Here is an 18,919-nt window from a genome sequence, read left to right as displayed (position 1 = left end):
CCACTGTATGACTGTAGCCAGTATCTCAAAGCCTACGTTTTTCAACGGGTGCCCTTCTTGACACCAAGGATTACTTTCAATATGCCAGCAAGTTATCTTGGGTGTTCCTATCTGCCAGGAATAATGTTGATAATGCCATGACCATCAGCAGACTCACAAACATGAAAGATGCTAATGAGGACAGTCATACTCACTTATACTCATACTCACTCATACGTACTCTCTATCTCATTCACTCTCTCATTTACTCTTTCTGATTCATACTCACGCCCAGTTACTGTCACTAACATAAAAATTTACCCTTACACTCACTGATTCACACTCTCACTCACAAATACTCTTTCACAATAATTGACCCTCCCTCAGGCCTCTTGTTCCTGTTGCAAATGCAAGTCCTACATCATTAATAGGGGCACTCCTGACTCACTTCCACTCCCTCTCACAGTCTCTCCTTCATTCATTTATTCTCACACTACTTTACTCACTCCCTTGCCCTCACTTGTTTATACTTGCTCTCACGGTCACTCATTGATTCATACTCTCTTTCACTCTCATTGACACTCTCAAACACCCTAAATTAACATTCAAACTCTCACTCAATCTCAATCCCACTCAATCACTCACAAACAATCTTTTACCCACATATGCACAGAGAAACAATTCTATTTATTTTTCATTAGCTTTCTTCAGATGCTGGCAACTCAAAGGCTTTGTGGCAGAAGCAGGACAGAAACTCAGGCTAGACAGTGAAACCAGCAAGCCGTGATTTCCAGCAAGAAGGCAAAGAGAGCAACAGGGCCAGGTTTAAGAGGAAGACCCACCTCAATCCATTTCCCAGGTTCCTGATAGGACTGGAAGCACAGCCCTAAAGGAAGCTGGGACAGTGCTGGAGGTCCTGCCTCTGCTGCTCTGTGTGGCTACTCATTGGCCTCAATGAGACATTGATGTCCACCCTGACAGCCCCATTTTGGAGGATATAATGTACTCCGTGAGGCATGTGCAGTATGTCTGCTAAATTGAATGAATTATGCCTATGTAGAGGGTATCATAGTTAAACTATGCACCTCACATGTGCAATCCAGATATTCATCTACTGCGTTCTATGGTTTCACACAAAACTCTGTAGAAGGATTGGATTGTTGCTCAGCCCTGTCCCAATCGTTCAGTTATCAGGAGATCAGACCAAAGGCCAAGAGGGCTGACTTGCACACTGGTAGAGTTCACAAAAATCATATATTCATGAACACTGCAAACTTAAATGATTAGCAGTGCAGGCAAAGGCTCAGAGCATCATGTTGCACTTCACAGGTGGCATGGCTGAAAAGATACCAAGAGTGCTATTAACTTCTCTTAATACTACACATAGGGGCGTAACACAGGCCCCTGCAGCCCCCTCGGTGCAGGGGGCCCTCACCCTCCAGGGTGCCCCGTCAGAACCGCACTTCTGCTGGGGAGCTCTAGATTGAGTCCGGAGGGGGCCCCTTCACGTACCCTGCAGGGGGGCCCCCTCAAGGTTCGTTACGCCACTGGCTACACATATATTTATACCTAGACACAACACTAGACCACCTCCTTTCATTGGACATTCACTGCTCATCTATCTCTACCTGCAGAATCAAGGAGGCTTGGTCAGCCAACTTTCATTGCAGACCGAGTAGCGTGGAGCACCAGCACTCCCATCTTCAGTGGAGCATGATAGTCCTTGTGACTTTTAGGATCATGGAAAAACAGCCTGTCAGAATCGATGGTTCTAAGGTCATCTCTCATTGTGGTGCTCCACTAGAGAAAGGTGTGGTTTCAGGGCAGTTTTGAAGAGAGAAAGGTAATACCTCTGAGCTCATTGTGGACACAACTGTAATGCAAAGGAGCTACCGACCTGAGGGACTGGAATCCCCAAGAGGCAGAAAGTCCTTTTGCACATTTAGTAAGCTGATGCTCACTGATCACAGATCACAATTAAAGTATTTAAGGAGGCTTTCAGACAGCTCTCTTCATCCATTGGTCTGTTGTTGTGTCATTAACATTTTGCTTACACCCATTACAGAATAAAGCAAGGGGCAGCGGGCCAGCATACATCAGCCACTGACTAAATTCACTTTGAGTGACTGCATTTTGTTCTTTTACAAGGTTACATCCACACAGAATGTAGCTCCTGTCAATATCAGTGTTTTTTGTTTGTACTTAATTATTACTTTAGTGTTTAGAGTCTGATGTGATAGCAGTACACTGTCCAGCTTCATCAGTTCCTGTCTACTGCCGATGAAATTGTTAATTCCTTTTAGAGCTACATTTGTTTATTTGATTGTTGCTGTTTCAGTCTATACTATATTGTGTCTCTTTGGATTTATTCCTTGTAGATGAATAACTAGTTCTCTTTTTACAATGCACACAATGAAATGCATTTATAATTGCACTCCTGTGCTATCTATCTATCTATATATCTATCTATCTATCTATCTATCTATCTATCTATCTATCTATCTATCTATCTATCTATCTATCTGTCTGTCTGTCTGTCTGTCTGTCTGTCTGTCTGTCTGTCTGTCTGTCTGTCTGTCTGTCTGTCTTTCCGTCTATCTTTGCAACTCTATCTTTGCAAGTCGGTTTGACTTTGTGATCCTCTCTATCTGGTTTTGTAAGCCTCTCTATTTATCTATATTTTCAACCCTCCCTATATGTAATACAGGTTTACCAAAACATTTAGAAAAAAACATTACCAAAGGTAAGAGGATGGCAACCAGCACCAGATTGACTGACTTTTTGTAGGCTGGATATTAATTTGACACTTTAATTTTACTAAAAGTATGTGTGTAACATAGTTACTGATAGGGGTTTTCAGCCAGACTTCATCCATAAGTCTGTTGTCATTCACATTTTTCTTCTACCCGCAGCCCACTTCAGGCATTGCCCGACTTCAGTGTGAGATACAACATGCTTCCCTTTCACAAGGAGAACATCCACACACAAAGTAGTTCCCTTTAATCCCAGGACCTACTATGGTACTGTGTGCCTTTTCGGCCCAAAAAATACTTTTTCCTTTACTCATTGTTTATATAAATTGGTGAGGACCTGACAACTTCCTAACAATAACTTACCTGATGCTCGCTGTAAAAATAGCAAGGTGGGCTATCCCTGCCTCAAAGCCATTAAGGTAAAAGTAAACTTCTACTTGTCCCTTCCATTGGCTCCTCGGAACTATGAAGGAAGCCACTGAATCACTAGTAAGGAGGTTAAAAGAGGCAAATCCCGTGACATCAATACGAGTCAAAGTATATGTATACTCTTCTTGTATCTCACACTGAAGTCGGGCAATGCCTGAAGTGGGCTGCGGGTAGAAGAAAAATGTAAATGACAACAGACTTATGGTTGAAGTCTGGCGGAAAACCCCTATCAGTAACTATGTTACACACATACTTTTAGTAAAATTAAGGTGTCAAATTAATATCCAGCCTACAAAAAGTCAGTCAATCTGGTGCTGGTTGCCATCCTCTTACCTTTGGTAATGTTTTTTTCTAAATGTTTTGGTAAATCTGTATTACAAATAGGGAGGGTTGAAAATGGAGAAGTGTGGCTCAATGGTTAGAGCGGCAGACCCTGATGCAGAGGTCTAGCCCGGGACCAGGGTTCAATTCCCACCTCGGCGGGTCTCGGGCTCAATTTCCTCGGATCTGATAATTCTCGCCTCGTGCCTATTCTAATCATGGGTCCCACTCTGCAACTCTGGGCAACAGCTTGCTTCATCTCTACAACGGCCCCAACAACGCTAGGATGCCTGGCTTCACCTTGGGGGTACCCAGGAGTGGGCACAGGCGTCACTAGGGGGGTGCGGGGGGTGCGGACCGCACCGGGTGTCACCCATCATGGGGTGACACCAATCTTACGCTGGCTGTCTCGCTGTGTGCTGTGTTAAACACAGCACTGCTTAAACAAATACAGCTCTGCACTGCAGTGCATTGTGCAGCCTCACCTCTGCTCTCTGCTGCTTTATTAAAGTGCATGGTGCGCAGCACACGCACCGGCTTTCAGATGAAAATACTGCAGTCATTGCAGCGCACGTCGCCACGCACGCACGCACCACCTACTATAGTGGTGATGTGATTATGGTGCGATGCACGGCGGCGTACCCAGTTTGTGGATCCCAGGGCCGTCAATCTTTAGCTCTACCAATGACGGCCCTGGGACAACCCCCGCGCGCTGTGTTTCTCTGACGCTTTCCGGCGGTCGTGTCTGTGGAGAGACAGTCAGGGATTAAGAATTGTCACCGACACCTCTGTTGGTGTTTGATATTGCACGAGCGCCGTCGTCTCCCTCCCCTTCATCCGGTAATTGTGGAGGCCGAGGTGAGAAATATAATGTATATATTATTATGAAGTTTACGTGTGACACCCTTTCCCTCGCTGGGCCGGCCCTTAATATATGCAGATTGATTAAGGGCAGCAGGGGGCCTGAGCTGAAGTCGTCGCACATGTATTCATATGTGTATTCACTGTACAAGGCTTTAAGGTTGCAAATGACACTTTCTAATTCCCTGTGGTGTTATTGTGTTCTTTGTTTAGTGTTTCCTAACTGTGTCCTTAATGTCAGATATTACCGAAGCCTGTGAGCAGAAGCAATTGAATGTATCTTTTGTACTAGTGTTTTGCTTCATGACTGGGTAGCAATAAATACGTTCCTGAAGTTTGCTAGGAACTTTACGCATTACACAGCGATGGTGGCATGTACACATTTTGCAACTGATTCATAAAGGTTGAAATTAAATAAAAGGGGGAAAAGCTACGCACCTGATTGCCGCCACCGCCACGAGTCAGAAAGCAGCCAGCAGGCTCCAGGGAACGCCGCCATCTCCGCCGCCACTGCCAAGAGTCCCAGGATACCGGACTCCGCGCCGCCGCTCCGGGAGACCACAAATCCCGGCAGGCCTCGCGGCGGCGCGTACGCAGTGACGCGGGTCGCGCTGCTGAGAGCGCCAGAGCCCTTCAAAGGGAGGAGAGCCCCCGCGTCGCGGGACGCGAGCGGGACGCCCGGGGCGAAGCCCGGGCAAAGGGCGGGCCGTCTGTGGCCGTCCGGGGCAGGAGGAGGCAGGGCTGGGCCACCCCTCTTACATCTACTGCAACAGGTCCTAGTTCGTGGTGCTTCACTGCGGGTCCGGATTCCAGCATGTCAACCCGTTCCGGTAAGGCCTTGAGGGGTGGCGGTGAAAGTGCCCCAGGGGGCGCCATGTTCGGTTCTATGGACAAATTCCTCACCAGGGTGGCGGCTGTTATTGACAATGAGCTCGCCATATCAGAACGGCGCCTTTCTTTTGACTTCCCCCCTTCCAAAAGTCCATCTTCAGCATTAGTGATGTCCTCATCAATCTCCATTTCCCCTGCACCCTTGCTTGGGGATTTACCTGGGGTTTCTCACATTGCACCACTAGAGGTTGGAACAGATGGGGTAGAAAGCTTGCTGATTGATCCTCACCTCGTCAGCCCTTGTACCGTGCTCGTAGAGTCCCGCCCCGACCCTCCCACAGCCGGTTCTCCTGGCATTCAGTCCCATTACTGCTCTGATGCTCCCACACCCGATCCACAACTTCCGCCCAAGACTCGATCTATCCATGGGCCTATGAAAAGGAAGGGGAAAAGGGCGACCACCATCCGAAAGGGCTGTCACTTCACGCTTATTAAGCATGCCAGGTACCAACCCCAGAGGGGCCCCACACTCCCAGGTGCCGGAGGATCTGTACCACCTGGGAACTCTAATGCCCCTCCAATCGCAGCTGACACAGTGCTACCCCCCCTGCTGGTCCCACTAGTACCTGACCTAGCCAATGAGGGTCTCTCTCTGGAGTTGATCGAGAAACTGGTCAGGTCTCTTTTGGTACCACTTACTGACCAAGTCAAAAGTTTGGGGGATAGGCTTGACCGCTTCGAACAGGTTCCCTGAAAACCCTGTTCAAATTACAGCCGAAGCCCAGCGAGGATAGGACCGATAGGAACACTGGGAAAGAGGTTTTAGTGAGACACCCTTTAGGAGAACAGTTGACACAGCCGCCCAAGCGACCAGCTTCTGGGAACGCTTCCTCGGTTGCCTCCCAGGATGGCCCGAGGCAGACAAGGCCGAATGTCTCCACGCATGCTGCACAAGTGCATGCTATCCCTCCCCCAGTTGTAACAACCCCTGTGCCTAACCAAGGCCAAAGGAAACACCAGAAGGGAGGGACGGGTCCAACTTCACAACCGGGGGCCGCTTTACACGCCAAAACTGGCGGCACAGTGACAACCCTTAAGGCTACACCCACCACTCTTCCGCCCAAAAACCCTTCTCCATTGGCTCTTTCTCAGAAACCCACACGAAAGTGTCCCCCAGTTAACCTCCCGCCTGAGTGCCATCCGTTCGTTGTCGTCCTCACCAAAGTCCCCCCTATTAGGAGTACCCAGCAGGAAAACCACCAGGCGCTTAAGAATAAAGTCATCCATTGGCTGAAAATCAACAGGCCCCTCCCTCTGGGAGTGGATGGCATAATTCTTGGCGTACGCAGGGTGGGATGGATTGGTCACGGGAAAAAATCTATTGAAGGGGATTGTGTGGTGGTTAATTTCCAAGACGCAAGAGTCGCCCATTTGATATGCTCCCAAGGGCGATCCACGGCTGGAACGGGTATCGATGCAGTCGACTTAACATTCTTCTACCCACGGTCTATCACGACCACTCCTACCATCCACCTTGGACAACCCCCCTATAATAGCAGTCCTGGGGGCCAATTTTTCGTAGAAAATATCGTCCACGCTCACTCTTCCCCGGGAGTTTTCTCACAGCAGTTATATCCAGCTCCTGTGATACAGAATTGGGGTTCCTGGGGTTGCTGACTCTGTGACGTTCCCGGGGAGGCCCTTGTGGTTTTGAGTCCTGCTGTCGAGCCTACACCCCTCCTTAAAACCCGTAGCCCCTCGATTACATCGCAAAGCCAGGCTACTGCCGAGTTTGTAAAAGAGCAAGGGGAGACCGGGGCATCTTTTGACCTTCTGGTTAGCCTCCCTGGTGTGGGTGTTGTGGACATACCGCACCCTGTCGAGGACTGTAGCATTACGGCTGTGACGGACCCCCCGATTAGGGTTTTCAGCTGGAATGTGGCGGGCCTCGAGAGGAAGCTAGCGCTGCCGGACTGGAACGCGCTAGTGGAGCAATACTCCATATGCCTGTTCCAGGAAACCTGGAGTGGGGCGCCCCTGCACAAGGCAGGATATTCCACCCACTTTTTGCCAGCAGTTCATAGTACAACTGGTAGGGGCCGCCCTTCGGGTGGCCTATTAATTTGGGTGGCTTCAGAACTCAACTGCAGGGTGGTGGAGCGGGATACCAAATGCCCGGATCTCCTCAATATATTGTTGAGAAATTCCCAGGGCCGAGTTATCCTAAATATTTTTAACATTTACGCCCGAGGCACAAAGGGGGGTAGAGAATCCCCAGTAATAGCCTGTCTAGAAGCCCAGCTTCGCTCGTCTCCTTATAGGTCTTGTACCTTGTTGGCGGGCGATTTCAATTGTACCTTTGAGCCCCTGGACCTTGAAATTCTAACTGATCAAGAGGAACATGACAGTAGGTGGGGGATTCCGTCCCTTGAACTCAGTCCCATCAAAAAGTGGACAGAAGTGGCCCTCCAGATCAACTCATTAGCTATGGAGTTTGGTCTGAGGGCTGCCATTGGCAGGACTAGGTCCGACAAAGTAGGGGCCCATACCTACAATAGGCCAGGGCATACGTCACGGATTGATTACTTTCTCCTTGACATACACCTGTGGAGCATGGTGGAGGACATGGTGATTATACCATCTGTTGAGAGTGATCACAATCTCCTCTCTCTCACCTTGTCCCACAGGTGGCTAACTAGCACTGCGAGTAGAACTTCTCGTAACCCCGCCCCGGACCTGTCAGTAGTCGCCAACTGTGGACGGCGGCTAAAGTGGGCGAAGTTGGCACTTTCAGAGGAGAAAACTTCTGCCATTAGGCAGCTTCTTGCCTCAGCCCTAGTCAATCTTGACCCCCAAGAGGATGGGTTGATGGAGGTGGCCCCAAGGTTTTGTACCATAACCCAGGCTATTAGTGACCTCTTTGTAGTTCCAGCTAATACGAACAGAAGGAAACCAAGCTCACGAGCTAGACAGGGCTGGTATAATCAGAAGTGCAGGGAGGCGAAGTCACTTCTCATTGAAGCAGTCAAGTCCAAACTACCGTCCAGGACTAGGGAGGCCAGGAGACACTATGCACTCTGTCAAAAAAATGCTAGGATGGAGTGGGAGGATAAATTCTGGCAGGACCTCCTGGCTGCCAGTCGTGGGAAAGACGCCAAAGGTTTTTGGGACCTGGTGGGCAATAGGAACCGTCCCGATGACACCCTGAGGACCTGTACCATCAATGCCCAGACATGGTTCTCCCACTTCCAAAAACTTTATTCTGCCGCTGAAGGCCCACTAAACTACCCTTTTAACCTCCCGCCCTTTACCCTAGTTCAAGACCTGGAACTTTTTTCTGTTTTGGATGTTACAAAGCAGATTAAAACCTTGGTACCATTAAAAGCAGCTGGTCCGGATGGCCTACCAGGCGATATCCTCCGAGCTTATCCGGAAGAATGGGGGGTACTAATCTCTGCACTCCTCAATGCGATCGTTGTGGGAGGCCCTGTGCCAGATTCCTGGAGAGGTGCGGAGGTGGTCCCCATCTACAAAAAGGGCAGCCGGGATCTACCTGGGAATTATAGGCCTATAAGCCTAATAGACTCGAGCCAGAAACTGGCGGGGAAAGCCATTTTGGGGAGGATCTCCCAATGGGTGGACGATAACCACATCCTGTCCGATATGCAAGCTGGGTTCCGTTCAGGTACAGGAACTATCGAACAGGTCTTTAGGCTCCTGTTACTATACTGGAAGGTGGTGGAACTGGGCAAAGGCAGTCTTTACTTGGCCTTTATTGACCTAAAGACTGCCTTTGACCTGGTACCTAGGGAGGAACTTTGGAGGGTGCTTCACGGACTAGGGATGCCCCCGTATATATTAAACCTCCTTATTAAACTGCACACCAACACCTATGCCCAGGTCAGATGGGGGCTGAACGGGGAAAAGACCGATAAGATCAGGGTCGAGAGGGGAGTAAGGCAGGGTTGTGTCCTGGCCCCCACCCTATTCTCCCTCTATATTAATGGAGTGGTAGACCATCTACTCGGCGTACCAGCAGACGCTCCCACTCTGGGAGGCGTAAAAATTCCAACTTTGCTGTTCGCCGATGACACCCTCCTCATCTCTAAAACCCCCCAAGGTCTCCAGACACTTCTGAACCGCTTTCAGGACTTTTGCACTACCAAGGGACTTGTCATCAACGTGGAAAAAACCAAGTACCTAGTTATGCACCCACCACGCAAACTTGGCCGCCCTCCCATTCTGAACTCCATACCCCTTGAAAGAGTGGCAGAATTCGATTACTTGGGAATTCGACTTAACGACGCGATGAGCTGGACCGCCCACATCAATAAAATGACAATGGCCCACAAAAGGGTGGGGGGGGCCCTCCTCAAGGAGTTCAACAACTCAACAAAACACTGTGTTGCCCCTCTACTAGACATATACAAAGCACGTGCGGTCCCTGCGTCACTCTATGGAGCCGAACTGTGGGGCTTGGGCAAAGTGGACTTACTGAGCAAGGCCGAAAACAAATTCATCAAAGATCTCCTTGCCATTCCATCGAGTAGCCCGACTATCCCAGTGCTCATGGATACTGGCTGCAAAGCTATAAGGGATCAGGCCCGTCTTCGACCCCTCTTGCTCTGGGCCCGTCTGTGGAGGGTTCCTGAGCTAAAATCTTATGCCAATGGTCTAGCTGAGGTGATGCACTCCGACGGTTGGCATAGCATTAAATGGCTGAAGGACATTAAACATCTTTTAGGGGACTTAGGCCTGGATTCCTGCTGGCATGGCCACTCCGCTCCCCCGAAGGAGACCTTAAAAAAAATTTTTTGGGAGTGGGTTTGTGTGAAGCGCATCAGTAGCCAGCAGCACTGCAAAACCACCGCAGCTTTTCTGTTGTTAAAAGATGTTGCCACCTATGAGCCGTACATGGACATAATAACAATTGCCATGGATCGGTCCTTGTACATCAAATTCCGGTTAGGAACCCTACCCTTGGCCGACTTCTGCTCCAGGTGGAATAAATCCCAGCCCCCATCATGCTTCTGTGCTCTTTGTCCCGATAAACCAGAGACGGTGCCACACTTTCTTTTCGAATGCCCGGACTATGGTCGCCCCAGATCACGTTGGCTTGGTCCTATCTGCAGAGAACTGGGTACCCGCCAGCACTCTGTTGCCCTTCGGATTCTTTTAACCAACACAGCCCCTCCCATTGTTTGTGCTGTTGCTAAGTTTTTAAAATGGGCTTGGTTGATTAGATATAGAAGACTGTCCATATCAATTTAATCCTCTTTTTTAATTAATTTATGCTGATCTAATGTGTTTTATTCTTTTACCAAATGTACAGTCATACTTTTTTTCGACATGCTGTTTTTATCTTTTGTACTGCTTTTATGATATATGCATATCGAAATAAAGCAATCAATCAATCAATCAATAAAAGGGGCAAACCCCAGAAGCAGAACTCCGTTCAGCAAAGGCAGTCAGCCTACCTTGTTAAAAAGACGCCATCATATTGAAACAGACAAAGATGTTTTCAAACAAAAGGATTTATCTTGTAATAGATTCCCCGAAGGTGATGGTTAGAGGAGCATCTCTGTAGTCGTGGGGCAGAAGTTAGATTTATTTTTCAGTCCTTTTATGCTGTTTTCCTCCAGGCATTTTTTTTTATCTAAGTGAAAATAGGAAAATATTCCTCTGTTAGAGACCCCCGCCCCCCCTTCTTTTCATAAAATTAAGCCGAAGCAGTGTTTTGCGGAAAGGCAATCCACAAATGTGGGCAACTTTGTAGCATGCCTGCGCCTATTTTCGACCACAATGCAACTCTGGCATTTACACAGTATGCATTTTATTTCCAGCAGTAAGAGCGTGTATGGCCGTTCACTCTGGGCCCACACTGAAGTTTTTGAGCTCTCTAAACGACAGTCTGCTGCTTTTTTTAAACTGAGTGGCAAGCTCTGGGCTGGGGACCAAGGATTTCACATTTGTTAAATGAACAGTAGTTTTACGCAGAGGCATATTTGAAATATTCCTAGTGGATTAAGAAAGCCATTCCTTTTGGACAACTTGTACTTTACTCTATATTCAGCAGTCCTTTAAATTGGGATGAAAAAGGTGGGGAGTCTGTAAAAGGTAGTGACCAAGGAAGCATAACTAGAAGTCCTTTTCAAGAGACCTATGTGGCACACAACAATCAAATCGCAATCGCATTAGACTCCCAGTCCCCAAGGCTGGCCCAAGACAGTCACAGTGCTATAAAAAAGGAAGCTTTAAAGATGTGTCAAGGAGCGATCTAATGGTTTCAGCGCTGGTGCTCGCTATCGTTTCATTATTTATGTGCGTTGCCGTCTTTCTACTCTTTGGGGGTCGGGTTTGATACTGAAGGTCACTGCATATCCGATACCTTTTAAATATAACCAGGCGGCACCACCATGTCCAGGCACCAAATGTGTGCCACCAAACTCAAAACCCCCATTGAAATAGCAGCACCTGCACCATGATGCCGTGTGAGGAGCTGGCCGGTGTCAGGGCCTGGGTGCTCCGGTATCTGTAGCCAGCAGGAGCCAGACAAGCTTGTAGCTTGAAGGAAACTTCTGGATGCTTCGACAATTTGGATGCTGAATTACTTACGCGCGTGACATCATTTTCGCTTTTTTTCCCCCAAACAGGAAGTTTTTTTTTCAAGGGCCAACAAGAATTAGATGAACGATTTGAGCGGGAAGCTAGGGCTGATGGCGAGTGTAACAATGTGTGTGAATTATATGAGAATGAGTGCACAAACCATATATTGCTTAAAAACAACAATAAAATGGCGCCTTTTTGTAAGGACGGACAAAAGGCTTCCTATCTTGGATCTCACTGGACGTGCTCCTTGTTGTTTTTTAAGCCCGCTGGGGTATTGGTACAGTGCCCCCTCCCCAGTCTAAGGGAGACAGGCAGCTAACTGGTGGCAGCTATGACTAGTGAGTGGAACAGGGGGGCTTATTTACAAGCCCCTTGTGCGACCAGTGCATCACTTTTAATATGGGAAAAAGTGGTGCACCGGCGGCGCAAGGGGCTTGTAAATAAAATAAGTCCCAGGGTTTTTACTGGTATCCTTGGTGTCTTCAGGAGAGGAGTCTATTGACAGCCACTCTGTAAAATATGCTAGACTCTCCCTTTAACTAGTGATTCCCCCTTAACTAGCGTGTTCTTTTGTGGTGTTAGCCGGTGACTGAGTGCAGTATAAGTTGGAGTTTATCTCCAGGTTGCCTTCTGATTTTTCCTTCCCCCACACAGAGCCCCTCTACAGTGCCCTGATACCCATCTTGGAGAATCCACACTCATCCCTAGCCAGACGTGAGTCCTTCCAGAGGACACAGTACCTAAAACTGTTTATGCTTGTTACAGACCTGTCTGTAGCTCTGCAGAACTTTGATCAACTGATGGTTGATGTAACTGTTCTGTCTTCTCTTAAACCCACGTTATGTGGCCTGGCCATCTTTGGTCCTGCAATTACAACTCTCTTGAAATTGCAGTGATCCCATATAATAGGAGTACGCCCTCCTATTGAAATACAAGTTCAGTTCTTCGTGTCTGCAGCCACTCTTTCTATGTGGTGAAGTGCTAGGAACCTGTGCCTTTTGGTGGTTGACCTGAGAATATGATTTTGTACACATGGCACCTTTTGCCATGCCCTGACATCCCCCAAACCCTGATACTGATCCCCTTGCCAAAAGATTATATTTCATCTGGACATCAGAGGGAACTTGTTGCATCAGCACAAAGCAATGTTTGTCAGAAGCAGGGTTTTGTGTGCTTGTTCTTTTTTTTGACGAATGCCTATTGTGACCTGGCCAGTAAGAGGATGAAGCCATACACAAAAGCGTAGAGATGCGATGGACTCTGTCCAGGAGGACAAGAAGCGAGCAAAGTAGTAGGAAGCACGCATCAAGGTTGCTTTGAATAGGTGAGCCATTCAGGTACTGAGCGATAACCATCGAAAAGTACCAGCATCATGAGAAAAACCCATCAAATTATGTATAAGATAGGATGTGTGCATTGTTATGTTACGTGAATTTGTAGAGCCTGGCTAATCACCCGATTGAAGTATCACAAGCCCAGGGATGTCTCCTACCTCGACATATATGTGAGGTATTAACGTGAAGGAGATGGGGAAGTAAGAGTTAAGAAGGATTTGTTTAAGTTCTCATTTTTAGAAGCTGCAAGACAGAGTTTATTCCGGAATGTAGGTGGGATAGAATTCCAGACTCTATGTGCACAGCTTGAGAAGGTCTATATCAGGTTTTAGTTTTTTGAAGACCACTGTGTCAAAAAGCAGAGTGTCAGAGCTGGTGAGCTGTAGAGAGTCCTCTTCCCCTGCAGTTCAGATTTTTGGATCAGGAACATACTGCCATTATTGGCTGCTACAACACAATTACTACCCTGCTGGTGCCTTCCCCGACCAAGAAATGGCAGTGAAGTGGGAAATGCCACCAGTCAGCCACACTCCTTGGTGCTGCACACGATTCCTACAGATAGTTGGAAAAATGCATGTCGAGGTTTGTGTTTCACATTACCACATGCTTCAGGGAGCTTAGTCAAGAACCTGGATGGCTTGCAGGGCACAGTCAATCAGCAGATTGTAACGTGTTCAGTGGGACTAAGAGCTGCAAACTGCACTGACAGTTCTTCAGCACCCCCTAACCAGGGAGGAATGGCTAACGAGCTCAAGGTGCACATGGTGGTAGCTAAGCTCAGATGTGGAGTCACAAGGACGCTTAGGGTCACCACAGTTCTTGAAGAACTGGTCCTGTCCCGGGGGTTGCTGTGCTGGTGTTTCACGATGATCCAAGTGTAACCTTCCTCTGGTTAGCTTAATCTCTTCCAGGTAGCTGGGTTGGGATCCCCTTCAGCCAGTTTTCCTTCTGCAAAGGCATATCGAATACTTCGCTTCCCAGAAGCAAGGGCACATTCCTTTCCTGTGGGAGATCTTCGATGCTTCCAGGGGGATTCCTCACTCTTCAGGTTATGTTCCCTAAACTTGCAGTGAAACTGGCTGTCATGAGCACCAATTCTGGATCTGAGACGTTGGCTGTAAATAACTCCTCCAGACCCCAGGACCTTTCTTTCTGCCTTATTTCATTACACTGAGACCACTAGTGCTCATGCTTGATGGCCATAGGTGCTGAGATGCAACTAAAAAGCATCCGCAGACTTGGTACATGTCATGAGTAAATCAGGGCAGGAGTGACCATACTACAAAATGATGCAGCGGACATTCCCCACCCAGCATCTCCCCCATCAGCCATAATTCTGAGCATTAGCCTTAGCCCACCCATTATCATTAACTTGCCCCATTAGTTTTCTTTTTATTAGTCATAATTTGATACAATAGTTGTATCTCCTTTCATTAGTCCGAACGTTCATTTAACCTTATTGCTCCATCACGCTGGTATTAATTCTCACTGATAAATATAACTCTCAGAACTAACCTTAATTCAAACTGATAATTTTAACTCTCCATTGTAGCCTTAACTCTCCTAGTTTGCTCCATCTCTGCAAGTTAACTTGAACGTTCCAGTTAAATTAACTCTACCATTAAACTCAACTCTTGACGTCCTCCTCACCCTTGTTGACCAAAGTTCTTGTGTGATTAGCTTTCTCGCTCCCTGTTCACCGACCTTATCTTCATTCTTAGGTAAATCTTAGTGATTTCAGTGTTGGCTTAAACTTGCCTCATTTGTTTTAACTCTTCATATTGGACTTAACTCTATCCATTGCCATCTTTAACTATTGCTGTTAGTTTTAACTCTCAGCCTTAGATTTATCTATCCCATTAACCATAACTCATCCATTTATCCTAACGCCTCTCTGTTAACCTTAACTCATTCCGTTAATCTTGCTCTCAATATTAGCAGGCCCTTAAATTAGCCTTACCTTGCCCTTCAGCCTTAGATTTTCCAGTAGGCATATGTCACTTTTACCCCATTGCTGTACAACACATTGCGGAGAAAAACCATCACTTGAACTACTGACACACGTCAACCACTCCACCCCAATCAAAGCAAAATCTTCTCAAGAGTGGTAACAAAGCAGCCACAACTTAAGTTGAGGAAACGGCCTGGGTCTGCATTAAGGACTTTCAGAGATATACTCTATCCGTTTCAGGTAGGTGAAGAAGCAAGAATGTATTGCATCTGGGGTGAAGCTTCTTAGTTTTATGTGGGTGTTTTTAGAAAAACATCTATGGTAAACTGAAAGACCATATCTGTGCATTTACTCTTTCCACGCAAACATGTATTTTCTGGAGCAAATACATGTATTCCACCAGACAGCATAATTGTGGCACTGCTTTTTAGTAAATATAACTTTTTTTTTTTTTTTTTTACTCAAACCACGCAGTGCAAAAAATAAGATAGAGAAGAGGGCACTTTCAAGATGGTTTTGTAAAAACGGTGGAGGGGAAATGAATCAGTTATTCTGAGCTCGCAGTTTCCCAGGATACAAGCGTGAGGGGGTGACACCATGAGTTACCCGCACCGGGTGACACCAACCCTAGTGACGCCACTGGGAGTGGGCACTTCACAGGGAAAAGCCAGGAAGGGTTTCACATCGGTATACGTACAAGCGCCGAGATGCCTCATTAGTGATTCGTGCGCTATACAAGTACTACAAATTTACATTTTATATATATAGTGTACTAGTTTCTGCAGGCTAAGCATAACTAGAATCCATATCTGCTGCATATGTAACTTTGTTATCACAGGAGCTCTAAATTCTATTACTAGTAATAATTGTCATATCTAGTTCGCACTATAAAAAACCTGCAAAATAAATACATAAATGAACCAATATGTGTTGGCCTAATGAGGAGGATATGAATTTTGAATTTGGTTGTAAAGACAGAAGGTTGAACAACAGAGTAGTGTCCAGATGTTGGTAGTATCTAAGGAGCCAGACATCATTCTACAATAGATAGCTGCTTTGATTTCATGCTAAAACTGCAGTATTTGCCAAAGTGGGGAGGGATTGACATCTCTTGCTGGCAAATTCTGATTGATCTTCCTGATCTAATAACAATGATGTTAGCTATGTGCAGCTTCCTGTGGTGCATGTTTGCCTGAACACGGCCAGAACCCTCATTGTGAGAGTCTGACATGTGGGAAATCACTCCATTACAATATCTGAAGCTGCCATGGGTAGCATGTAACACTATACACACAATAACCAACAGAAAATACCAACACATCAGAGACTTGAAGTAGACTTCCTCAAATTGTGTAAGGGACTAAATACACCCTAACTCTAAGACCACTATGTATCATTCCCTATCCTATTGCCTAAACTTACCGGTATATCCCTCATTCAAGGGTGTACCATATAGCCATTCTTTGGTTGGTGATCTAATGGAAGATATTACCTGTAGTCCATTCATCTGCCCCTACTATTATCTGCACACCTGGGGTTGTATTACACAAAGTGCTCTGGAGGTGCAATAGGCTTGTGGGCCCGCTTTCCGTGCCCCTGGGGTACTTTGGTATTAATACAGATCACATTGGTTCATGTATTGCACCAGCACAATCATAAGGGGGCATTTCTGCATTTGCATGGGGGCGGTGGCCACAGGAAAGTAAGGAAAACACTTTGCATCAGCGCCCAAGCAGTATTATAGAAATGTAAGTAGAATTAAAGAGCCATCAGGACAAGACACACTGACTGTGCCACGGCACAAACAGAGACTGCACCCTTTACATAGCGCGTCCCCTGGTGAATTTCCACGCCAGATGCCTCCAGGCCAATCCATAGCTGCAGCGACCACTTTTACTGGGAGGCCTGCAAACTTATTATCTTCGGACATTGCTGTGGCTCCACCAAAGTTTCGTATGCAATCCTCCCATCCCACCCCAAGTGCTTTTGCTGTTTTGTGTTCTTCAGGAAACCATAACATTACGGAACAAGACCTGATTACTATAAGATGAGGCTGGGTGCTATCTGTGCTCATAAGTCTCAACAAGTAAGCCACTAACTTCAGGAACTTCAGGTATCTTTGAAACAACACAGGCTGTACGGTAATCCCAGAAAGAAGCAAAAGACTTGAACGTATACGTTGAATAGAAATTGGATAATTTCATTTGTCCCTACCCTGTGGTGAATCTCTTGTGACAGTGGCAGGTTACCTCAAAAGACAGTGGTGCAGCGAAAGTGGCATAGGCCCTCATTCAAGCAAGAAAAATGTCCCAATGCCAAGTTTAGGGGTAGAAAAGTAGCTATATTTGGGGCTTAGTGGTTTCCATAGAACCCTGGCCCAAGGCCCACTGCACCTGTTGTGCCTGCTCAAAAACAGGTAATGACAAACTACTAAAATTGTAAAGGCGCTGAACACCTCAGGAGCTTAAAAGGTTAATACTGAGGAATTGTAAGTCTGTCCTGCAAGGCGTGATAGACCATTGTGTAGCAGTTTTCTCATCTTAAAAGCTTATTTAGCATGTCAGTAAATGATAAAACGGATATCGATTTTAAAATTTACTCCCAAGAGGAGGAGCTGGTGTTCTTCCTCTTTTTCCAGCCACTCATAACCGACTTTCATCTGGTGGAAATTGCCACCGCAATACAGTGAAATACCTGCAACATGGACTTCAAATCCATTTGTTCGTTGATCTGTAAATGTGGTACAAATAACATCCAACGCTCAGTGCAAATTGTATTGGTGGGGATATCTTTTGTATCCGCAATTTATACATCGGTTTAATTGAGCATAGAAGTGTTTCAAAATGTTGCCTGGCAAGCATTAAAAACACAAAAAACCAACAGCATTTGAAAACACGCCCACTTACCCACACAGACGTCGTCCTTGTTTTCGTAGCCTGTTTCGCAGACGATCTCTTTCAGGCACGTGAAGGATCCCACGCTGTTTATGCAGCGCTCCCCCCTCTGGCAGGTGTGTCGCTCTGCCACACATTCGTCAACATCTGGAAGGAGAGAGCATGTTAAGCTTCAGTTTAGTAATCAAAATGCAGGTAGAGAGTAGCTTTGACACCAGGTCTTCACCCATAACAGCTAAACTAACAATGAAAGTATTTTTGCAGAAGCTCATATTATTAAAATATTTAGGGCCATATGTATTATGATTTTGCTTTTTGCGTAGGTGTTGTGCTACTTTTTTGGCACAGCCTGGATGCAAATCTATTTTGGGATTTACAAAGCCATGCAAAGCCCCATTCATTGCTCTGTAAACAAAAATGAAAATGTAACACAAACACTGCATACTTTGTGTCAAGGAAAATGCCCCTTGGGTGGAGTATTCACATTTATATGTATCCACTCATGTATTTTGACACAGTCCCATATATATAAAGATTTGTAAACATGGGGTTGTACCAAAATGGCATAACAAGAAGAAATATATGTATTTCTCCTCATTACTTCCTCTTTCCATGTGTGCTGCATTCTGCATACAAAAATGAATGAGCCTCAATGGATGTTTTTTGTGCCAGAAGGTAGCCCTTCCCGCACAAATACTACCCTGACCTTAATACAGTTACCCTGCGCCATGGCACAAGGGTACCCTCATTCTAAGGCAGCACAAGTTGCACCAGTGCAAGGCGAGAGCTGAACTACTGCACCATATTGTTGTAAATATGGCACAGCTCTGCTCTCTCCCTTTCACACAACGCAGTGCTGCAACATCCCTTGATGCACTGGATTGTGTGAAATCTTAGTAAATATGCCAGAGTACTATTCATTTAAAAACCTTACATATTGAGCCAATATGAAAATTG

The 18,919-nt window shown here is 46.4% G+C and overlaps 1 protein-coding gene across 1 annotated transcript in view; it reads right to left on the bottom strand.

Annotated features, from left to right (window-relative positions):
* Positions 1–18,919, bottom strand: part of FBLN2 (fibulin 2) — a 669,658-nt gene that overhangs the window by 119,803 nt on the left and 530,936 nt on the right. Inside the window, exon 9 of the mRNA XM_078661453.1 lies at positions 17,975–18,109. Coding sequence (XP_078517579.1) covers positions 17,975–18,109 — 135 coding nt within the window. The remainder of the gene's footprint in view (positions 1–17,974; positions 18,110–18,919) is intronic.

This window comes from Lissotriton helveticus, chromosome 9, assembly GCF_964261635.1.
Source record: "Lissotriton helveticus chromosome 9, aLisHel1.1, whole genome shotgun sequence".
NCBI lineage: Eukaryota > Metazoa > Chordata > Amphibia > Caudata > Salamandridae > Lissotriton > Lissotriton helveticus.
This window is presented reverse-complemented; position numbering and strand designations above follow the sequence as displayed.